Raw genomic sequence first — 25,249 nt, forward strand, 5'->3', positions numbered from 1 at the left:
CTGTTATTCAAAGACATTATTGGATTCATTTGTAATTTTACTTTCACCCATTTTAAAACAACCTGAAAGACAGAGCCAGCGCTTTGTGTTGTGATTGAAAATGTTTACAGTTTACAAACAATGAACAGCAGCTTGTTAATAATGAAACTGTATTTACAGGTGCTTTGGCTGATTATCCTCAGTGGATAGCACTCTACATGACTGCCCCAAAGCAGATGGAAGCACTGAGTGGATCTTGTTTGCAAATCCCATGTAACTTCAGACCCAAAGACGAACAGAAATTTAACAGCAAAAGAAAAATCTTTGGAGTGTGGATTAAAAATAATGGTGACTTTGGCAAAAATCCAAACAATGTGATCTTCAACAGTAGTGGAGCAGTTAGCATCTATCCAATGTGTATTACTGGGAACCTGAGTCAGAGAGACTGCACCACTCTGTTTTCTAATTTAACCACAAACTACACAAACACATACTTCTTCAGAGTAGAGAGAGAACCATTCAAGGCAACAGCTCAACATGATCCTCTTCAAATAACAGTCAGAGGTAAAGACTGAAGTCCATTTATATCAAAAAAATAATATAAACCTTTGTTCTGATACTCACTCTCTTTAATGAATGCAGACATTTACAAATCATTTATAAAAGAACATAATATGAGATAAAGAAGAGAAAATTTATTGTAATTTTTTTTAAGAAGATGTTTTTTCAGATTTAAATCATTTCTACGTCAGTTTTAGTTTACTTCAGCAAACTGAGAATGCACAGCAGTTCAAACTGCATGTATGTAATATACTGTTCTTTAGTGTTAACATGTTTGTGATATGAAACCACAGATTCTTCTTGGAGGCCCAATAATACATACCCAGATTTCCTCCAATTTAATGGATTTAGAACATACCTGTCACTCCATCCGTCCTTTTCCTCCTTTCCTCATCAGATATCCAAAGGGGCAGGGATTTATTTCAGCTGTCATCGGGCGAGAGGTGGAGCACATCCTGCACAGGTCACCAGTCTGTTGCAAGGAGACAGATAACCATTCCTACTCACACTCACACCTATGGGCAATTTAGAATCATTTACTTAAAGCCAACAAGGTTGATACAGAATTTTCTTTACGTCTTTGTCCTCGACAGGTCTATGACAGGCCGCTCAGACTGGCTGCTCTGCCAGTTATTGAGCTTTAAGCCACAATATGGGTGGCTGTAGTTCAGGAGGTAGAGCAGGTCGTCTGCTGATTGGAAGGTTGCTGGTTCAACCTTTGGCTCCACCAGTCTGCATGCCAAAAGTCCTTGGGCAAAATTGCTGTCCGATGCATCCATCGTAGTATGAATAGGTGTGAATGTTAGTTTGAAAGCACTTAAAAGCATTGAGAAAGTGCTTGTGTGGCATGTTGTATAAAGCGCTTTATGGTCTGGGAGAGTAGAAAAATGCTACATAAGAATCAGTCCATTTACCAATAGCAACAGCAGACGTGTGGAGTGTGTATGCTTTTCTGCCTCTCATAACCCCAGTGATTTTCCTGTGGTTGGAAATCTCACGTGATCTTGTAACATCACAAGTTCAGGCAACTAACCACTCCTATTCAATTGTATCATGTCATCTCAACAAGAATACAATTAACTAGTTTTAAGTTGTTGAATTTCATGCAGATCGTCGATGATTTAATTCAGTTCACCGTGGAAACATAAAAGTATTTTGTTCAAATTTCACTTTAGACTCTTGTAAATGTAACAACAACCCAAATTTCATTTTTTTGCAAACATGCCCAGAGAAAGCAGCTGTGTGTGTGGTTCCTCTTGTAGATATGTTTTTTCTTTTCATTATAGACAAACAATTTGAAATTCTTGGTGCAGAAATGTGTCCATATTAACAAAAAACATCAAATGTCTCACTTTTAACCAGTGATGTTTCAGGTTTAATCGATTTGACTGTCAGTTGTTGTTTATATTGACAAAACTGAGAATCCATAGTAGTTCAAACTGCATGTATGCTTTAGTGTTAATACGTTTGTGATGTGAAACCACAGATTCTCCTTGGAGGCCCGATATTACAATCCCAGGTGATCTGAAGGAGAAGGAGTCTGTCACTATAACCTGCTCAGCTCTCACTCCCTGTCCACACTCCCCTCCTCAACTCACCTGGAATCTCCAACAAGACTCTCACAACAAAATGGAGCAAAACACAGATGGAAGCTTTACAACTAAAATCCAGCAGAACATCACTCTGTCAGACACACATGATGGAAAGAAGATCAGCTGCTCTGCCAGATATCCTGTGAACCAAGAAAACGACACCAAGACAGCAAAGACAGACGAGACTCTCAGTGTTTCATGTAAGACAATCAGAGTTTGTTGTTGAACTGAATCCTTCAGGACACCATGGTATATGGGATATCACTTTCTCTCTTTTATTTCTCCAGATGCTCCTAAAGACACCTCAGCATCCATCAGTCCATCAGGTTTGGTGTCAGCAGGCAGCTGGGTGAACCTGACCTGCTCCAGCAGAGCCAAACCAGTCAGCAACTTCACCTGGTTCAAGAAGAGCAGAGATGGAGCTGTGAAAGTATCTGAAGGAGAGATTTACAGCTTCAATGTAACAGATGGAGGAGTTTATTACTGTGTGGCCACTAATGATCTGGGTAATCAGACATCAGCAGAGATTGACGTGAGTGTTGGAGGTAAATTTAGGTCGAAACCACTAATGTGTTGCATGTTCTTATCCAATTTTTCTTCATCTTATCTACTGTTGTCTTCTCTTTGTTTATTTCTTTTTTTCTAAACAGAGCTATAAAAAATATAAAATGAATCCGTATATTGCTTCTGTTTAACTCTTTAACTGAAATGTTTTTTCTTATTGATCTTGTTTTTCAGGAGAGCAGAATGGTAGCTCCTTCCCAACATGGCTAATTCTTGGAGGAATCCTTGGGTTCATCTTACTCGTCTGCCTGATTATCTTTGTTTGGTAAATATTACATTACAGCAGAAAATATGATCTCTCACCCTCTCCCTTCCTTATCTTTCCTGCTTGGCTTCTATATCCTTGTCTAATCTCGTCTAACTGTAACCCTCAGTGTTTCTCAGTCTTGTTCTCTAAAACCCAAAGAATTGTGGATCTGATCAACTGGTTCCTCAATGGATATTGGCACTCTACTCTAGACGAAAAGCCTGGGCTCAGGAGTAGGGATGGGTACCGGTGTCCGGTGCCATGACATAAACGGTAGTAACCAGACCGAAAAGCTGCGCACATTTCGGTGCTTTATTTCTGTGCTTTTTTTCCCCTGAGATGTCATACACTTTGGATTCTAGCCAATCATTTTACCTTTCCGAGGATAGTAGGCTGGCCCAGGTACGTACGTTCTTTTAGAGCAGAGCTACAGATTAAAAACGCCCAAGGCGAAGCGGTCAGAAGTCTGGCTGTACTTCACAGCAAAAGATGCAAACTCAGCAGCCTGCAACAAGTGCTTTAAGGTGATACTGTGATACTGTGCAAAGGAGGTAACACATCGAATCTGATGAAACACTTGGTGACGCATAGTGTTTTTTTAAAAGAAGAGAAATGCATCGTATTTGATAGCTTGCTGCAAGACCGAGCACCGTACACATTTACTGCGGGTGTGGTGCCTGTTATCGGACCCGGAGTTAGCAACATCCCCCAAAAACCCGAAGAGTATAGTCCTGGCCCCTAGCCCTGCCAGTGTAGCAGAAATGATGAGGATGATGATGGCAGCAGCAGCCGTTCTTCTCTGGGTCAGTAGCTTAATGTTATTCGTGTGTAATTTACGTTGAGTACGCTGACCACGTTATTACATTAATGCATGTAAGGTGAACTAGCAAACACCGTTGTAGTTACATGCGGCTGACTTCTTGTTTGATGGCAGATACTCCCTTCACCCTCGCCAAAAAGACTAAAATGACCAAAGAAAAAGTGGAAAACAGTTAAACATGAGAGGTTTTTGGACAAAGTTGGTGTTTTTCCAATGTTTAAGCACTGCTTCCAGCCAAGAGTGATACCATATATGCCCTATAGCTGCAGAGAAGACTAACATTGTTATCTTTTTACAAAAAAACTGCTAAACACGAGAGGTTTTAGGACAAAGTTTGTGTTTTCCATTGTTTAAGCACAGGTTCGAGCACCGTTTAAGCACCGGCACCGTTTCAAAAGTACCAGTTTTGCACCGGTATCGGATAAAACCTAAAGGATACCCATCCCTACTCAGGAGAGCCCGATTGTTCTTCAGAGTCGTTTGCTGCCGGATACCCGATTGTGTCGCGTGCCTGGTGACACCCGTGATAGAGGACACTGAATGACATCTACCATTCGGAAAGATGATAACAGAGTTCTGGCTGATCAGAGCTGGCTCAGACGTGGCTTATCGAAGAACAAAGAAAGCAGTTACAGCTAGGGATGGGTACCGGTGTCCGGTGCCATGATGGCACCGGTTCTGACATAAACGGTAGTAACCAGACCGAAAAGCAGCGCACATTTCGGTGCTTTATTTCGGTGCTTTTTTTTTCCTGAGCTGTGATACACTTTCGATTCTAGCCAATCATTTTACGTTTCCGAGGATAGTAGGCGGGTCCAGGTACGTACGTTCTTTTAGAGCAGAGCTACAGATTAAAAATGCCCAAGGCAAGCGGTCAAAAGTCTGGCTGTACTTCACAGCAAAATATGCAAACTCAGCAGCAACAAGTGCTTTAAGCTGATACTGTGATACTGTCAAAGGAGGTAACACCTCGAATCCGATGAAACACCTGGCGACGCATAGCGTTTTTTTTTAAAAGCCAAGAAATGCGCTGTATTTGATAGCTTGCCGCGAGACCTCACACCGAGCACATCTACTACGGGTGTGGTGCCTGTTATCAGACCCGGAGTTAGCAACATCCCCAAAAACACGAAGAGGAGAGTCCTGGCCCCTAGCCCTGCCAGTGTAGCAGAAATGATGAGGATGATGATGCAGCAGCAGCCGTTCTTCTCTGCGTGAGTATCTTAATGTTGTTCATGTGTAATTTACGTTGAGTAGGCTAACCACGTTATTACATTAATGCATGTAAGGTGAACTAGCAAACACCGTCGTAGCTACATGCAGCTGTCTTCTTGTTTGATGGCAGATACTCCCTTCACCCTGGCCAAAAAGGCTAAAATGACCAAAGAAAAAGTGGAAAACAGTTAAACATGAGAGGTTTTTGGACAAAGTTTGTGTTTTTTCCATTGTTTAAGCACTGCTTCCAGCCAAGAGTGATACCATATATGCCCCATAGCTGCAGAAAAGGCTAACATTGTTATCTTTTTACAAAAAAACAGCTGAACATGAGAGGTTTTTGGACCAATTTTGTGTTCTCCATTCTTTAAGCACCGGTTTGAGCACCGTTTAAGCACCGGCACCGTTTCAAAAGTACCGGTTTGGCACCGGTATCGGATAAAACCTAAACGATACCCATCCCTAGTTACAGCTATTCAAAACCTGCATTAGGCTGGCCGACATGATTGACGATGTGCAAGCTGTGAGTACTCAGACTGTGTTTATTGAACACCATATGGGAAGATCTTCAAGAAGTTCACGGCTTTGCAATATGGATAAGATCTTGGAGAAGAACAACAGGATCTGAGAGACCTGGTGACCAGTGAAAGACATTAGACCAACTGTAAAATTGGAAGCAGTTTCTTCGCACTAACCAAAACAACTACCATCTCCATCTCATGCGGCCCCCCTGGTGCCAGCTGGATGCTCAAGGCAAAAGCTGACGGGAATAACAAAGTTCTTCCTTAGATAACAAGACTATGTTGTGACTCTCTCCCTCCTCCTTCAAGGCTACCTGCGTCGACCGAAGATTGTTGACTTTTTCCCAACCAAGTGAAGGGACACTTTCTCTCGGCTGAACACGGAACAGACACACACACGCACACATATGCATGTACTCTGACACAGACCTACACTTACCCCCCCACCCCCTCCAAATGCCTTCGAAGCTTATGTCTTCTATGTTGTGAGATGTGATGATTTATGTGCTATGTGCTGAGGTGGGCTTTTTTTCTGTTCTCAAACTGATCTCCTCGTTGGAGCTCAGTCTGGGCGGAGTTCTTTTTTCTCCTCGTCTTTCCTCATGTTGTGCATTTTCCATTGTTTTAGTTCCAGGTCGCTGCTCATGTGGCCAGTGCTACCTAGCCTGACCTGTCTTGCCAGTGTGATGTTTGTGTATTGTATGTACGGTCGGCAAGGTATCATCTATCTTAACTGCCCCTTGGGGATATATAAAGTGTCTCTGACTCTGACTCTGATACTTAAACAGCTCATGAACAAGGTTTACAAGGTTTAGCTATATTTTGATACCAAGATTGTTTACACAGCGTTTGTAATAGCAGAAAGATACTCTATTCATTTTGGCTATTTGATTTTCAAGCAGGAACCCCAGAAACGTGAGTGAAGAGCCAGCAAGTAAATCAGAAGGAGAAGAAGAAAACATCCATTATGGAGAGATCAACTTCTCTGTGCTGAGATATGAAGCATCCACTGACTCAGTGCAGTACAGAGGACAGCAGCAGGATACGGTGTACACACAGGTGAAAGTCAAAAAGCACGAAAACACAGAGTGCGCTCACGGCCAAGAGGAACTCTACACTCAGGTGAAGAAAAAAGTAACATTACATTAACACAGTGTATTAAAGAAACACACACAGAACCTGCACATACAAATGTCATTTTTCCGGTTTAGTGTTGTTCTTAAGTAGTTACTTAAACAAAATCCTGCAGCTTTTTATGTTCAGCTTTAATCTCACAGGGCTGTTTTCAGTCGACTTTTTTGTTTAGATTTTTCTTAAATACGTGTAAATAGATGTTGCAGCACTCCAATAAGGAACTACTTTACATGACAGTTGAGACATTTCTGCAGATGACTAGAAACCTCCACTTACAAACTTATTTTAGCTTTCATCGTGCTCATACAGTATTTGCATGTTGTGTGTGCTCTTGAATGATTTATTATTTACATTGTAGACATGTTGAAATGAAAAAGTTTGTCACAGGTAATTTAAATGGCTGCAGGCAAGCTGGCATCAAAACATGTAAATTTGTGTTCAATAAAATATGTTTACTTAATTTAAAGTGTTTTTGTGTGATATTTAATATAATTTGTGCTGAAGGTTTACTCCGTATTTTGTGATGTGAAGTGCTGGATGTCTTTTTCTTATCTAAATAAGTGGGTAAGAAATTTATTTTGTCTTCAAACTCTCCATGTTTCAAATGTTGGACACTGCTAGGTAATTACTTATAACAGTCAAAGAGACCCTGCCTCACCCTATCATGTGACCTATTGAGAACAACTGACGCAAGACTGTCCAGTGCTGGGAGTGAAAACGAGGAGGTTTGGTTGCAGACACACGTAAAGTAATTGGTTGCTGCATATACCTTGGTACACTGAAAGATGAAGGACAAAGATGGAATTTTTGTGGAATGATTTGGTGTGTGTTGTAAAGGAGTGGTGTATCTGCCTTTTGACTAGCAGAGCAATGATTTATGGAAGCTGGGTGTGGTGCCAGTTTTCTGGGTAAAGGATCTGTGGGTTTTATGAATATAACTTACTATAATAACAGTTTATTTACTGATTGAGGGTGGTGATGGTGCTTTTTTGTCTTTGGACATTTCAATGTGGTCACATAGTTTATGCACGAATGTGTTGAGATTTAAACCAACAGCATGGAAAACTTTGATCTGGTTGTAGGTACAGCCTTTTAAGATTTATGACTGTGTCAGAGGTTGTGTGTGGAGGCGAGGAAGAGATGACCCAAACACTGGATTCACGGTGTAGAATGATGATGTTTTACTGGAGCGAGTGAAAGAACAGAGCAGGAACGACAGGACTGACTGACTGAAAGACTGAATGGCTGGCTGAACAACTGACAACATGTGGGAACGACAACATAATATCTACAATGATACGACAAGGAACTGGTGGAAACTGAGGGTTTAAATACACTGGCTACACTGATTTTTGTAATATTGACATTCATATTGTGAGTGGAAATTTTTTTAATGGACATTTTTTGTGTTCAGCAGTGACTCTTTGTTGTCCTTCAGCTTAGCCATGTAGGGCAATCACATCAAAACATCTGGGTGCTGCTCTTGTAAGAGCAGAGTAACTTCTACTATTTTCATCACTTCCTTCAAAATCTGCTTCATGTGATATACATTTCTTTTTTTTTTTTTTCTTTTTTTTTTTTCTAAATGACATCAGAAACAGCAGTATGCGACATTACGTGATGGCAGAGCTTCAGTTCATCCTTTGTCATTTTTTTTTTTTTTTTTTTTTAATAAATAGGACAGGGGGAATGAATGAGAGAGAGAGGGGGAGAGAAAGAAAGAAAACCAAAGGGGAGAAGAGACGGTGAGAAGGGGGGGGAAGAGAGACAAAAAAAAACAAAAAAAAAACCTCCTGGGTCACCTGTATGGAGAAAAAAAAAAAACCAAACAAACAAACAAAAACAAACAGAGGAGACAGCAAACAACAAAGAGCAACATAATAATAGAGAAAACAAAGCACCATCACAATAAACTAGCTAGTCATAGATATCAGTATTTACTAAGTAATAAACGATATTGTGCAGCACGCAAGATAGACAGCGCACAGTGTGCTTTGAGGCAGCAGCCAAGAAAGCTTTAGTCCGCGTCTGTGAATACCCATGTGTGCATACCTGTGTGGATCAGCATGCTTGCATTCCAAAGGTTTCTCCATGTAATGATCTGCTAGGGAGTGTGGGGGGGCCATAGCCCCGTCCTCCAGGGTGTGAAGCGGGTATGGAGGAGATCAAAACTCCAGACATCCAGAGGCCCCCAGAACACAAGAGACCATGGAAGACCAACAGAGGGGCAGCCGCGCCACTGTCCCAGTAAGAGCTGAGGAGAGTCCCAGATGAGGGCTCGCCCAGCAGCCGCGGAGCAGAAGTCAGGGGGAGTTGCAGTGACGCGCCCGTGAGCTCCGCCGGCCCCCAGCTGCGCCTGAGTGACCGAGCCCTAGGCCGAGAGGCCGGGGGCACCCCACCTCCAAAGGGGCCCGAGCGAGCCCCAGGCCCCGACAAGCGGCCGCCAAGGAGTGAGCCGGTGTGTACCCGGACGCCCACCCCCAGACACAAAGAACCACCAACACACCGACACCTGAGGGAGTCCGCCACCGGCAGGGGAAGTGGTGGTAGGGTGGAGATAGGCCTCCAAACCTTGGAGGGCCTGAGGTGTCCCCAGAGAGGTGGCGTCTGATACCCAACCTGACATATAGACACAGACATACAGGCACACACAGACACAAACATCCATTCCCACCCTCATGCTCTCATATGCACTCACTCCACACTCAACCAACGTGGAGACAGACATAAAGAGACGCTGTACACACAATCACACTCCCCAAGCGTACTCTACAAACCGGGTCTAGGTACCCTTGCCCCTGGAGGGGGGAATTGCACCCAGACCCAGGTGGTGTTACCCTTTTCCCTGCGGTGGGGAGAGGCAGACCACCCCGACTCCGCAGCAGCAGGGAGGCCCCACACCCCAGACCGCAGTCGGACGGCCAACTCCTCCTACTAGCCCTCCCGCTCCAGCAGGCCGCAGAGAATGGGGGTGGGAGAAGACTCCAAACCTCCCTCCACCCGCTCATTGTAGTGTTGATGCATATGTGTTCTAAGGTGCAATTAAAACCCAGGAGGGCATGGAGCTACCTGCCAAGGAGCAGCAGGTAAGCGCATAGTCCCTCCTGCTAACCCTCAATGACTAAGTGTATTTAAAATTGAGAGGTGGGCAACGACGTCAGGGGTGAGGTATACACCCTGATGGTGATTTGGACTCCGTGATTGTGCCCACCCCCAAGATCCTATATGTATGTGTAATGAGAGTGTGAATAATGTGAATGTCTAAGTTGTGGGATAAAATTGAGGCAGAGGCAGCCAGAAGGGGACGGGGGGGGGGGGGGGGGACGGGGGGGTAGCCTCCTCTGCACCCTGGTGACATACCCCCACTCCAAGGCCCTGCATGTGTGGGTGGTTGTGGAGGAGCGGGAAGAGGGAGGCAGCTGGAGATGGGGAGGGAAGGAAGGGAGGGGCAGGTAACCCCTCCCTGGGGCCAGCTCCCCCGCTGACCCCAGTAGGCACTCCCACCCTCCGCGACCCGCCAGGGAAGGGGGGCCCAGGCCCATCAGACCGGGGCCCAGTGCAGTAGCGCCCCCCGGCTCCACAGAGCCCTGGACAGTCCACCCAACCCCACCACAGAGAAAACTGCACCCACCCCACCATCCACTCATCTTCCAGACTACATAAGACAATAAACACCCAGGCTGAGATCTTCCTCCACCTCTCCTGTATCTCCCCCTCCTGCAGAGAGTTCCTGAGAGAAGAAAGCTCCTGCAAGATGTGACCATCCCCCCCACCAGTTGAAGAGCCCCCCAGGCGGCTCGATGCACCGGCGGCACCCTGCTCCAGGGCCGGGCCCCCATGCACCCACCCGCCCACAACCCCGGCAACACACCAACCAGGACCCGAGCCCCCGAGGCCCGGCCCGGGCCCCAGCCCAGAGACGGAGCGCCCCCAGAACCTCACGCCCATCCCGGACCCACCCAGGGGCAGCCAGGTTGCCAGGTCAGTAACCCGCGTCCGTCAGCACAGACCCTCCCCTAGCCCCGCTGCACGCAGCCGCGAGGAAACAGTCACCTGAGAGCCAACAGAGCCCTCAACCGGACGTGACCGCTACCCCGGGTTGAGCCCCCCAAGGAAGATGCCTCCGGGGAACCCCCCGACGCCCTAAGCCTGTCCCTACCCCCTCACCAATCACAACAGTGAAGGCGGGACCAAACTATGACCCCCCACCCCCACTAGGTGATGGAGCTGATAAAAGGGGCCCAGAGCAATTGATCTAATGTGGTGGCAGAGGCTGTGTCAAGACTAATGTAATCTAATAGATAATTTCTATATTGGTTAGAATTAAGATTATTTTTATTTTTCCAGTTCATGAGGACTGTTTTCTTGGCTATGCATAGGGCAGTGAAGATCATATGGGCTATATTCTTTTCATGTGATATACATTTCTAATTTTACATTTCTAATTTTACTCGAGTACTGATGCCTAACTTGTTTGCAGAGTATGTACATGTGAACTGAATGTAGTTCCTTCAAAGCTTTGGTGTGATCATTTGCATTGCAATGAAACACATATTGTTTGCTGTTAGTTACAGCTTAGACATTTACTGATGATTAACCCTTTTATGGCCTGGTGCTGTTTGAAATATAATTTCAGTATGTAAAAATTGAGCACTTTGTTAATAAATGTATCTGTCAGGGCTCTGTGTGCGGGCAGGCAGAGATGAGGATCCAAATGCAGGACTCGGAAAACGGAATGTAACTCAAAAACCTCAGCTTTATTGCTGGCAGGAAAACAAACATGAAGTGAGGATGGAACACTGAGACCAAGGACACACAGGCATAATCTGTGGGTACGACGCGACACTGGGCATGGGAAAACACAGGGCTTAAATACACAGGGTAGTAATGAGGAAATGGGCCACAGAAGGGAGACACAGCTGGGAGAGATCAGGGCTAACGAGACATGGGGAACAAAGCTGCACACACTAACATAAGACAAAGACTTTCACAATAAAACAGGAAACATGAATCACAACTCAGAGACATGGACTCAACACAGAGACAGAAAATGAAACATGGAACTGAACTATACATGAAACCACCATTCCTAAAACATGGATAATAGAAACATGAAACTAATAATAATAATAATAATAATAATAATAATAATAATAATAATCACAACAAGAGAATGAGAAACAATCCAAAACACCAAGATAACTGAAACACAAGGTACCAGAGAAACAAAGAATAATCCATGATGCAAAAGTGAACCAAAACATAAAAAACTGAAAATACTGGGTCCAACGGACCCAGAACCGTGACAGTATCAGACTCTCTCAAATGTGTTTGCTCATAGGGGGTTAAATTATTATTTTGGTTTTTCTCTGTATGTATTAATTTAGGATCTACCTTACAATGTAAAGTATCTTGAGGCGACTGTTTTTTGTGATTTGACACTGTATAAATAAAATTGTAATGACTTAATATAGAAGCTAAAAGCATATCATTAAGCAAAACACTGCAGGATGGAAAACATAGATATGGTAGATCACACCAACCACATAATACCACAGTAAATGCTTTGCTGTGACACTGGTTAGTACTGAAGCTGATGTACACACAAAGATTGAAATTTTTCTCTTCAGCTTTAACACTGGAAGTTTGATTTTATAAATGCAGCCAGCTGGGCAGTGCAGCCTATCAAAGCTAGAATAGGGGGAGATAGCGTGAGACAGAGGCTGTGAATCTGTCACAGAGCAACTGAATTTCTTGTTCGTATGTTCTTAATTTATAAGAACATATTTTACTTTGCATGCAAGAAAACTGCACTTTCCTAAACAGCGTGTACTCTGTCTGTACCTGCTGTTTAGTTGTCCTTAAATTTCTAAGGTTAAACTTACAAGCTTTGAGTGAGTGACAGAAAAAACAAATATTTAAGGGTGAAGATTTAGACTGTCACAGTGACTTCCTCTTTTGCTGAACATAATCAGGAAGGACAAGACTGACTCTACTTTTACATTGTTTTAGTCTTCTGGGTGTTTCATTACTACTTTTTTCTGACATTGGGAGCATTTAGTTCATATGTTTTATTGTAATTCTCTTTCATTTTATTCTGCAATCTCAAGAAAACACTACGCAATAGAGGAACCAAAGTATTTCTTTCTCAAATGGCTATGTGTAGAGCTACAATTTCATAATAAATTAGATGCAGGTCTTCCATTGTTCGTGCAATTTTTTGAAAGATCTGCCGTAATTCTTTAGTCATAAACCAGTGCATGCGTGGGTTCTTGGCTTCCTGGCCGATCAATCAAATTGAATAAGTAAGAAGTAGGCTTCACCAGAGCTGCACTGTGAGTGTCACAAGTGTTCTTTGTAGTGTTTATGAAAAGAGTATTTTAGGCTTTAATTGTCACTAAATCTATAAAATACTCCAATAACCTGTTTTTGTTTTTTCTTTGTGAAGAACTTTGGGTCTTTTATGGATACGTGTGAATTGAAACTTTATAAAATTTACAACTGTACTGTACACATAGATCACACTGAAGAATACATGTTCTTAGTTTCAGACTGAGTTGTTCTTTGATGTCACTAGAAGAGATGTTATTAAGTTCAAAGACCAGCCAAGGCCCAGCTAAGGGCCCATCACAGATCTGCTGTCCATTTTAAGTCACTGTATCTGTACTATAATAGCAGAACCAATGACATGCATGACGTGTAACACATGTGAGACGTGTGATTGAGCAGAAGACCAGTTTCCACCCTGACTGTAAAGCACCTGTTAGCTCAGCAATCTTCCATTAACAACTACTATTAAAGCTGGATATCAACAGGCCACAAGACAAGCAGAACAGCACTGAATGAGCAAATCCTGGTAAACGTCAAAGGTCATCACTCCAGTGAACACGTCTCCATTGCACTGAGTCCAGTGCTGGTGTGCTTTATGCCACTGTAGTCTATGCTTTGCATTGTGCTTGGTGATGAACCCATGAAGCTCCTTGAACATGGAAACCAATTCCATGAAGAACTCTACATCAGGTGTGTCAAATTCATTTTACCTCACAGGCCACATATGGCCCACTTTGATCTTAAGTAGACTGGACCACTTAAACGATCATTACGACAGCAAGCCAGTACGTGTATTCACTGAGATCTGATTTTGGGAATAAACTAATTCAGATGAACAATTTGTAATATTTGTACCATAATGTTTTATTAAATAATCTACTAGATGGACTGATTAGGGTTTTGCATTTTGACCAGTAAAATTAGAAAGTATTTGTCATTTAGTGTATCTATACATGTATCTATATCTATAGATACATGTTAGTTCATTAGATGGGGGGATTTAATAGTTTATATTTATCATGTATCATAATAATTAATATTTCCCAAATCCAAATTTACATTTGTGGCCTCATTACAACATGGCTAAATTAAAAATGGCTTAACATTTATTGAGCTCAGATATAAAATAAGATTTTTCCACAACTAAACTTATGTGCCAGAAATCAAATGCCTGGTGTTGCTGCTCAACAACCAAATTGTAGTGTTACTGTGCTCTTTCCCACACTTTGTGATTAATTTTAGTGCTGATGCAGTCACTGCAGATTTGCTAAAAGATACATGTAAATGTAAGTAGCCTACTTGTAGAAAAGCAGAACTGAAGAGTTTTTGTCAGAGGCATCGAGTGCACTTTCTTAAACAAATTCTCTTTCTGTACTTCCTTCTTTCCAACATCAGCTGGGCGACACGGTCCACTGTAATTCTTCTAAAACTGCAAAACAATAATTCTACACTTGGGATTGTTTGGTAAGGAAACATTTTATTGCTTTTATTCAATAACTTTTTACTTTTCTTTCATTGCACTGACAGGCACATGTAAAGTAATCTTACTTACTGATGTTCAAGTTTTATATGAACTGCTTTGTGTTACATTTTTTATATTTCACCATGTTTCAAAGCAAAATCCTACAAGAAAATAAAAACAAGATCTGTATAAATGAAGAAGGAACATTTTTATGATAAAACAGCTTTAAAAATATTAAGTACAGTGTTAGAGCTCCGTACATGAAATTGTCTTTTTTTAATCCAGGCAGTAGAGTAGTCTGTGTGTGAACATGGAGACAGTCAGCATGTTACTGATTGTCCTGTTTGTTTCAGGTGAGTATTTCAGTATTTCAAAGTCATTATTGGAGTTATTTTACAACGTAAACTTCATTTACTAACAGAGTGAACATAGACCTACTTTTTGTACTGACTTTAAATTAAAATGTTTTTGTACAAAATGTTAACACCTAAGGAACAAAAAACTTTGGTGGCACTTTCAAGCATTACACTAGACAGTTTTTGAAACTCTGATTACGAAGATTTCCATCTTACATCCAAACAGCAGATGGTGGTGGAAATGTTCCTACCATCTCTGGAATATCAGCTAAATGTTTAATTTAAAATGGAAATATGCAAAAAAAAATTTCACGCTAACTAAAGTGTAGCAAATAGTTTAATCAGAGATGAGAGTTTTGTTTGGGAGTAGAAAAACATGTAGTTATTTTGTTTAATACTGATATGTGAATGGATTAATCATTAAATTGTATTTACAGGTGCTTTGGCTGGTTATTCCTATAAAGCAGACCTTTTCATCACTGCACCAAAGCAGCTGGAAGCACTGAGTGGATCTTGTTTGCAAATCCCATGTAGGTTCAGACCCAAAGAAGAACAGAAATTTAACAGCAAAAGTGAAATTTTTGGAGTGTGGATTAAAAATAATCCCGAATTTACCAACGAGGCAAACAATGTGATCTACAACAGTAGTGGAGCAGTTAGCATCTATCCAATGAGTATTACTGGAAACCTGAGTCAGGGAGACTGCACCACTCTGTTTACTAATTTAACCACCACATACACAAACAAATACTTCTTCAGAGTAGAGAGTGAACCATTCAAGGCAACAGCAGCTTGTGATCCTCTTCAAATAACAGTCACAGGTAATAGTATGTTTGTTTGTTTATTTTTTGTTTATGTATCACATTAACATTAAACTAACATTTAGTACTGACTATCTAGTCTTTGATCTATTTTTTGAATATAATCAATATCACGTGAGCAAATCTTGTATTAAAGTTGTAATGATTGTCCCAGCATGACACTCAGAAAATTGTTTCTTATTATAACGTCTGCTCCACTTTTATGTTCAAGACTTGATTACATTTATAAATCAAAGTATGAATTTAGAACAGGTTTTGAAAGCATTAGGTTTGCAGATTTTAATCAGTGGTGCAAAGAGCAGTGTGATTTTATGTGAAACCACAGATTCTCCTTGGAGGCCCAATATTACAATCTCAGGTGATCTGAAGGAGAAGGAGTCTGTCACTATAACCTGCTCAGCTCTCACTCCCTGTCCACACTCCCCTCCTCAACTCACCTGGAATCTCCAACAAGACTCTCACAACAAAATAGAGGAAAACACAGATGGAAGCTTTACAACTAAAATCCAGCAGAACATCACTCTGTCAGACACACATGATGGAAAGAAGATCAGCTGCTCTGCCAGATATCCTGTGAACCAAGGAAAAGACACCAAGACAGCAGAGACAGAAGAGACTCTCAGTGTTTCATGTAAGACAATCAGAGTTTGTTGTTGAAGACACACGTGTCAAACTGCAGTCCCGAAGGGCTGGTGTCCTGAAACCTTTCCACGTATCCCTGATGCAACACACCTGAATCAAATTAGTAGGTCATTTGCAAGACTATGTGGAACTTGACTGCATGCTGAGGTGGCGATTCAGCCATTTGTTTCATGTTACAGCAGCACATGAGTGAATGAACATGGTGCAATAAAATTACTTTTAGAAGTACATTTTTCCAAGCACTGACATTTACTTAAATTTACTTGAGTTGGGTTGGGATTGCCACCTCAGCATTCAGTCAAGTCTTGCTAATGACCTACTAATTTTATTCAGGTGTCTAGCAGCAGGGACACGTGTGAAAGTTTGAGGAGACCAACATGATTTATGGGATAATTCTTTCCATTTTTGTTTCTCCAGATGCTCCTCAAGACACCTCAGCATCCATCAGTCCATCAGGTTTGATGTCAGCAGGCAGCTGGGTGAAGCTGACCTGCTCCAGCAGAGCCAAACCTCCAGTCAGCAACTTCACCTGGTTCAAGAAGAGCAGAGATGGAGCTGTGAAAGTATCTGAAGGAGAGATTTACAGCTTCAATGTAACAGATGGAGGAGTTTATTACTGTGTGGCCACTAATGATCTGGGTAATCAGACATCAGCAGAGATTAACATGACTGTTGGAGGTAAAATTACTCAGCACTAAGTTTCATAAGCTGTTTTTTTTAATAATTTTTTGACGTATTCATTAAAATTGAGTTGAGAAGGAAGTACATTTAGCTTGATGAAGTTCAAATCTTGTACTTTATCCTATAATGTGTGGTTGTTCATGCGTTAGACTTGAAAATATTTATTCACCTTAAATTGTCTTACTTATTATTATTATTATTATTATTATTATTATTATTATTATTGTTGTTATTATTTCTTTAGGTAATGTTGTCTTCTCTTTGTTTATTTATTTTTGTTTTCCCTTATTTTGTTTTTGTTTTTCTTTCTTAACAGAGCTGTTAAGAACCGATGACTTGCTTTTCTCCTCTTTTGTCATGGCTCTGAGTCATTTTGATTTTATTGTGATTTGTGATTTCTTTGTGTTGTCATGTTTTAGTTTTCTATTTTTTAGCTTTGAGGTTATTGGGGTTTTGTGACTTTTGCATTTTTAAGACAGGTTACGATTTAGTGTTACAGTCATCCTAAAGTTTAGTTGACTCTGTGTCTGAAATTTTCGTGTTTGCCTGTGTTATGCTTTCTTGTGTTAGGCTCCTTTTGCGTTTCCATCATCCCTGCATCCTGTGAAAATTTGTCTTCCCGTTCATGTATGTTTCTCTCTCTTGTAGGTGTTCCCCTTTGGGTCTCTCTTTCCTGTTCCCACATACTCCTCATATTTCATGTCTCCCCTGTCTCCTGCATCATATTTCTTCTCCCCAGCCCATCTTGTCTCTCTCTCCCTCAGTGTCACTCACTCCCTTCCTCTCTCTCTCTCTCTCTCTCTCTCTCTCAGACACACACACTCCTTGTGTCTTGTCTTTCTTAATTGTTTCCATGTTTCCCTCTTTCCCCAGTCTGTCTCGTTCCCCTGTGTGTTCCTTCCTCCTGGCCCGGTGTCTGGCCACGTGTTTTAAGTCTGCACCTTAGTGTTTCCTGTTTTACTTTGACAGGGTCGTGTTCCCTGTTTGTTTCCTTTTCCCTCATCACCCTCTTTTGTTTTTATGTTGTAAGTTGTCACTCATTCTTGTCTTTCCTTGTCTCTCCAGGTTTCATAGTTTTCTAGGTTCCTTGTAGTTTTCCAGTTTAGGTTACTTTTGTGTTCTAGTTTTCTCTTTAGTTTGTGTTCTTGTGTTAAGCCTAAATAAACGTCTCACCCTTGGTTAAATTTAAGTTTGTTTCCACACCTCGTTTTGTCTATATTTGGGTTCCCATCAAAAGCAACACAGTCTATAGGCACAGACCTTGGCGCCCTTTTCTTCTTGACTGGATGCTTTTACTTATTTCTCAGTTACATTGCTACACTGAAATTTAAAGAGGATGTGAAAAAACTTTAGCAATGGCTGTCTTTCTGTGTCTAGATTATTATACAATGTTTGACTCACATGGTGTTTCATATTTATCTTGTACCAGGAGAGCAGAATGATCACTTCACACTGGGACTAGTTCTTGGAGGAATCACTGGGACCATCTTACTAATTTTCTTGACAATATTTCTTTGGCAAGTATCACACATGACAGTAGGAAACATGATATTTTGTCACTCATATTTTAGCTGCACAATAAAATGTGTTTTTTCCCCCACCAAGCTTAGATTTACTCATACATATATTTAGTATAAAAATATTTTATTTTATTGCCTCTTATGTCCAGGTGCTTAAAGTCAATGCGTCAAACTATACAACACACTCAGGTAAGAAGATACTAAATTTGTTCAATCACTTTACCTGCCTGTTTCCATGAATATTTACTTCTGTATTTCTATAACAGCCACAGTCACATGATTTCAAATTTCTAAAAACATGATTAAGAATGGACTCAACAGGTCTACATCACAGATTTTCTTATTTGTTTTTTTAAATAGATTCAACCTCATGAAGAGCAGGTTGTTGAAGGGCCAGCAAATAACACAGAAAAAGAGGAAGAAAACATCCATTATGGAGAGGTCAGCTTCTCTAAGCTGGGATATGAAGCATCCTCTGACTCAATGCAGGACAGAGGGCAGCAGCAGGGTACGGTGTACGCACAGGTGAAAGTCAACAAGCCAGAAAACAGCTTAACACAGAGAGTTAATGGCCAAGAGGAACTCTACGCTGAGGTGAAGAAAAAATGAGAAGTATCTGTTTACAGTCTATGAAGAATAAAATATAAATGTGGAGCATTTACATGAAAATATGTCGTTGTGACTGCCAACAGTTCCTTTTCCAACTTACCAAGAATTTCTTTAATAGGTCATCTGGCTTTTCCTTTAAGTAGACACAGACAGCTTTTAGAATGCAAACATCAATGCTAGTATTCTGGTGGAGAAAAGAACTCAATGTGATTTTTAACTCTCTCCTTCACTTGCTCCAACTTTCTGAATGAAGTGGGATGTCAGCTCCATGAGCATGTTGAATATCTGTCTTTAGTTTTGATGTCACTATCTTGTGGCAGCAAGTTGCATTTAAAAAAAAACCAAAACGTAATATAATTAGTAAGTTGTAATTATTCTGCAGAAACATGCTGTCGATGAGTGTTAAACAGACTATGCAACTATTGAAGGTGAACAGATTTTAAACACTGTATAATCTCTTAAATGTCCACCATCATATTCTACAAATCCTATTTGTGTGGTGGCTTTTTTGTAAGTAATACATATCTCTTAATAAATACAACAATAAAAAGGTGACTTCTATGGGTTTTTTAAACAATCTTTTGAATGAATAAAACAAATTAAAGTGTTCTGTCCTGAAGTTTTGAATTGTCCAGCCTGAATTCTCCTTCAAAGTTTGTCATAACCCAAACAGGTGTACTGTAGGGTAATTGTCAGTGTGCAGACCCTTTTACCTACCTACTATCCAGGTAGAGCTCTCCACTGTAGTATGGTGGAGATTTGCGTCTGGTAATCTGGTGAGTAGTCATGAAAGAGCGATAAAAGGTGAGACAAGGTAGTTTGCTATTAAAGTGTACAAAACACAGTGGTGGCCTGCACTAACTGTAGTTAGCTGAGAATCTGGCAAAGAGTGGTTGAGTGTGGTGGCCTTTAAAGTCCACAGCTTAATTACCCACAGGTGAGAGCAATGAGCAGGAACACAGTGGCTCCTCCGAGAGGTTGAACTGCCGGCTCAAGAGATACACACTGGCACTCACCCAGACCATGACAGAAAGAATATCAGCTGCTCTATCAGATATTCTGTGAACCAAGGAAAAGTCAGCAAGACAGCAGAAACAGAAGAGACTCTCAGTCTTTAAAGCAGTTGTTTTTTGATGTGAGGCACAGAGCGACGTCGTAAGCCCTACAATAAATTGGGGTTTTCACCCTCAGGATGCCAACATCCTGGCACCTCCAGCAATATCTCCTCAGATCTGTTGCATTGCTGCCAAAATAACATGGCATGCAGGTGAGGTTAGACAATGGTGTTGGTGGTGGTAATGCTGAGGCAGGAGCAAAGTCCAGCATCTCCTTGGCAAGCTGCTCCCGAAACATTTTTTGTGTCATTGGCTCCTTACCTTGCCTCTTGCATAACTCCATATGCAAAAGAAAACTATTAACAACAGCAATGTCTAAGAAATGATAAAACAAAGTTTTATACCATTTCATAGTTATATGAAGGACAGTGTAATAACCAATCAGAGCATCGGACAAATCAACACCACCCATGTTCTTGTTGTAGTCTACAACACAATCTGGAACAGGTACAGCCTTTGTTGTCCAACCTGCAGCCTCCTTCACTTTTTGCTTCACAGTCTTCCCGCTGAAGGCCTTGTGCACTGTGGAGCACATTGTGACCTCTCGAGTGTCAGTCCACTTCACAAACACCAGTTCGCCTTTCCTTATCCAGCGCACATCTCCCCTCTCAGCCTTCTTAGGAAAGTAATTTTTGCGCGTGCGCGGAAAGCCTGTCTGTTTTTTTCTAATAGTGCCAAAACAGCCATTTTTTTCTTTATATAGGTCACTGAAGAGTGTAGGGCTTGTGTAAAAATTGTCCACATACAAAATGTAGCCCTGCCCAAGCAATGACAGATGTAAAAGATCCATAACAGCTGAGTAGCTAAGCCCATATGTTGTGCTGACCTCACTCTTACTGGTGTAGCCAGTGTCTGAATCAGCCAAGACAAACAGTTTATATCCCCACTTTGTGGGTTTGTCCTTCATAAACTGTTTCATTGATATCCTACCCTTATATGCCACCATTCTCTCATCGATGCAAATGTTTTTATATGGCTGGAAAAGGGCTTTGCAGGCAGTCACAATCTGGTTGTAGAGTGGCTTTATTTTGGAAAGCCGGTCGTACTCTGGGGTGTTTCTTTTATTTTAATTGTCCTCGTCATCTTTTGGGCTGCTAAGGTGCAATGACCACAAGATGGCTTCAAAATGGTTTCTTGACATAGTGTCACGAGGGAAGTGAAAGTTATAAGGCCAAGTTATAAGGCCATTTTTTTCTCCAATAGTCAGCTCTGTGGTGTACACTTACAAGGCCTGTGTAAAGAAGAATTGCCAAGAAGATGTAAACTTGCTTCACCGTGAGAGCAGTCCATGGAAACTTGCTGCCAGCCCTCCTTTTCTTTGCAGCATTGGCATTTGTGTTCTCAATAATTGTTCTGACAACGTTCTCACAAAAGAATAGCTGGAACAGCGACAGAGGAGACCACGCTGTTGTGGTGTTAAATGTAGGGCCTGGGTCCCTTGCTGGCTTAAACCTGAAGGGGTTAGGATTTCTGTCCTCCTCATTCCTGTCTTTCCACAGTTCTCCCACCCCAGGAGACCCATTTTCCTTGAACTTTGGTTTAGCCTTTCCAGTTTTCACCTTTTTGGCCTGCTTGGGTGTGAGAGCTGCTGCATGTCGCCATGTAGAGGATGAGGGCCGTCGGGGCTCATAGTCTTCATCCTCAATAAAAAAATAAAATAAAATAAAATCAATGAGAAGGTTTTAAAAAATGTGTGTGCATATAATAAATACAATTATAACATATAATAACTCAAAGCATGCTTAGTCATCCAGGTATGGTTGTGTTTTCAATGGGAGAAAGTTTCATCATTTATCCAAGTGACTTTGTCAGTCTCAGATCACAAACAGCACCACCAACAGTGGGATGTGGTCAGTTTCATTGGCATTGTTGACTCCATACCGTCAATATGCAAAGCTGAGACTGAGGAAGTCATCTAGATGAGTGCTGAAATTTTATAACAAAAAGAACGCAACGACGAGCAGAGAAAGAAACAGACACTAAATATGAGAAGGGAACAGGGCAAAGAGGAAACCCCGGGAAACACAGCGGATGCTAATCACACAGGTAGTTCTCTTTTTAGAGAACCGGCTCTTTCGGCTTGGCTCACTAAAAAGAGCCGGCTCTTTCGGCTCCGAACCGGCTCTTCATGTTGTTTTGTTGCTTTAATTAATTTATTATTAACAATAATATAAAATTATGCACAAAAGGAATTACTAATGTAAAAAAAAGTGGTTTTATTTATATATGTTTATATATAAATATATGCGGTGGCCCCTAGAGACAAAACACGTAAAAACTCCAAAGCACATTCCCAGAGTTAACTGAACTTCCAAAACAGAGCTACCTAGATCACTTAAATTACACAATTGAAAGCATATGTGTATTTATACACAAGCACTCGTATATATTCAAATAATAATAAAAAAAATGTTCATTTGTCGTTGGTACTTGCAGGCTTGTGTAGCCACTAGGTAACAAAAGCTCAACACTGCGCCTAGCATTCTGGAGCACTTCTGTTGTGTTTCGTACGTGCTTCAGAGTTTGTACGTGTTTTGGAGTTTTTACGTGCTTTGTCTTTAGGGGCCACCGTAAATATACTTTTATTTATTCACTCCACATAAAATGTAATAAATATTCATATAATACAAAAACCAACTAGTCACAGTTCAACTTTTAACTATTTAAATGTTCAGCATTTTCCTTTTAAACCAATTTAAAGTGAAACAACACAAAACACTGCAAACCGCAGCACAATTAAATATAAATTAGACGTTGTTGTCCCTGGCTCTCTCTCTCCCGCTCTGTTCCTGTGCTACTGCCAGTGTGACTACCGCCCCTCCCCCCTCTGCCCAGCGCAAAGCACAAAGCTCACATGCGGAGTGTGAGAGAGGGTGAGATAAAGGGAAGAAAAAAAACCAAAAACCCACGGCTTGCGATAAGGAGCCGGCTCTAAGAGCCATTTTGTTCGTGACTGACACATCACTACTGTGCAGTATGTGGCGAAGGCATGCGACAGCCAGCGAGCGAAAGGCAGAGGGAGCTGTGCTGCTGCTGGAATAGGGCTTTGGAGTTGATGTCACGCCGCAATGCATTATGGGAGCGCAGCGCCATTTTCGGGGTCTACGAATCAAACCAAACACACTGTGTTGGAACGACGACTACAAGAAAGATGCTTAAAAGCAGCTCAAAAGAGAATGAACTGTATAGAGACCGATTTCATTCAGAGGCGAAGCAGCGGTACTTGCAGAAAATAGCGTGCATTGGAAATGTGGACCCGTATGAAATACGGCCGTGGAGTAGAAACCCTGAAGACCAACCGCTACTGACGTAGCCTGACATATTTTCGTACCTTATCTGTGGAATCAGCGCGTACAAGTCGTCATTCAAGCAAAGGTAAGTCAGCTCGAGTACTGCGAGTGAAATGCGTTTGATTTCCCTGCAAACATTCAAATTAGTGCAGCATAAATTCATTCATGAGGGGAAATTACAGTGACAACATGTGGAGGCTGTTAGGTGGATAACATAGCGAGTTCAGTGCATTGATGTGACATTCTCCTGAAGGATTGTTATTCTTTATGGTTAAAGAAATTGCACTAATTTATTCATATTTATTATAAATAATCCTAATTAAACATCTTGCTTCCATGTTTGTATCTTGTGTCACTAAAAATACATTTTATTTTAATTTTATATATTGATCAATGACCTGCAGAATCTCCTTATCATATTAAGGGATTCATAATTGTCACTTTATGCTTTCTCCATCTCTAAAGTGATGACATCCTTGCATTACCGGTACATACTTTAGGTTCATTTTCTGCAGGCAGATTTACACTATAACATGCAGCGTTCTATAGATGGACACATAAAGAAATGAAAAATTACATGTATGTGCTAACTTTCTAAACACTTTGTTACATTTATGATAAAGTAGATAAAACACATTTACGTCGGCCTTGGCTCATAGTTCTTGTCTTTAAATGAACTTTGTCTGTGTGTGTTTCAGGTCCTGCACTCTCAAAGACTGAATGAACCAGCATTGCAGCCATGGGTCACTGTGAGCATCACAGGGAAGGTTGAAGCCGCCCACTGCAGCTGTAAGGCCGGAGTCGCAGAGACCTGCAGCCATGTCGCTGCTCTTCTGTTTAATGTAGAAGCAGCAGTGTTGATCTGTGGCACGAGGACTGTTACAGATGAACCTGCATACTGGGTTTTGCTGGGTAATATGACCAAAATACAGCCAGAGGTTGGCCATAAGATAGACTTCTCCTCTTCAGCTGCCCAAAAAAAGGCTCTTGATCAAAACATAAACAGACCATCTGTAGTGACAGGTAAAAGGAGCCGTCCTCAAAACAGAAAAATCCCACTTGCTACTTTGGAGGAGTTGTCACTGCTATTGGATACTTTGCTGGAACACAGTAAAGCTGTGGGTTGTGGGAATGACCCATAATGTTTTATCTAGGGGTCTACATTTATGCCTGTAGTGCACTGCCGTGTAAATAATTTACTGAATATATACTGACTGAGTACCACTGTTCAAAAGTTGAATAAAGAAACAAACTAATTTTTGCCTCTTTTTTTTTTTAATTGAAACCACCTTATAGAACATCACATCAGTTACAATGTAGAATCCATGTCATTTATAGTTTACAAATGACAAAATGTTTACACAAAATCATGAGTGTTTACATGACATCACCCACTACTAACATTACTTTATTTACTGTATCTTTTGAAAAAATACAGCAATTTTAACAGCACAAGACTTAAGAATATTTAACAGGAGCAGGTTTCATTCTTCCCTGGTTTTATTATCACACTGTTCACCAAAACGCAGCAAACCTTCACCATCTTATCCAGAAGGGTCAACTCTTCACCCTCACATGGAAGAAGTAATCTGATTGGCATGGTGGTATGTTTGCAGCAGGTCCCTTGTGTAGCGCTGGAACTCAGTCATGATGTGTTTCATCCATTTCATTGGCTGGTTTGCTGCAATAATGCCAAATAATTAGCATCTCTATAGATAGAAGGTAGTTCTGCAAAATCACTCAGTAGGATATTTGTTCTAATTTGCTATGAGCTCAGAGCGCATAGAAAA

General features: G+C 41.3%; 1 protein-coding gene and 1 long non-coding RNA gene across 2 annotated transcripts; one reads left to right on the forward strand and one right to left on the reverse strand.

The window, feature by feature from the left end:
- Positions 1-160: 160 nt before the first annotated feature.
- Positions 161-19,143, forward strand: LOC113018435 (vascular cell adhesion protein 1-like). The gene is made up of 8 exons (XM_026161501.1): positions 161-543; positions 2,027-2,332; positions 2,420-2,677; positions 15,928-16,233; positions 16,662-16,922; positions 18,355-18,442; positions 18,595-18,634; positions 18,806-19,143. The coding sequence occupies exons 1-8, from the start codon at positions 198-200 to the stop codon at positions 19,052-19,054; spliced, it is 1,854 nt and encodes a 617-aa protein (XP_026017286.1). The 5' UTR covers positions 161-197; the 3' UTR covers positions 19,055-19,143.
- LOC113018437 (uncharacterized) lies at positions 18,968-19,929 on the reverse strand. The gene is made up of 3 exons (XR_003271793.1): positions 19,772-19,929; positions 19,155-19,238; positions 18,968-19,034 (listed from the first exon to the last, which is right to left on the reverse strand). It is a non-coding gene; the product is annotated as an uncharacterized LOC113018437 (long non-coding RNA).
- Positions 19,930-25,249: the final 5,320 nt, after the last annotated feature.

The sequence above is a fragment of the Astatotilapia calliptera genome, unplaced genomic scaffold, assembly GCF_900246225.1.
Source record: "Astatotilapia calliptera unplaced genomic scaffold, fAstCal1.2 U_scaffold_83, whole genome shotgun sequence".
Classification (NCBI taxonomy): Eukaryota; Metazoa; Chordata; class Actinopteri; order Cichliformes; family Cichlidae; genus Astatotilapia; species Astatotilapia calliptera.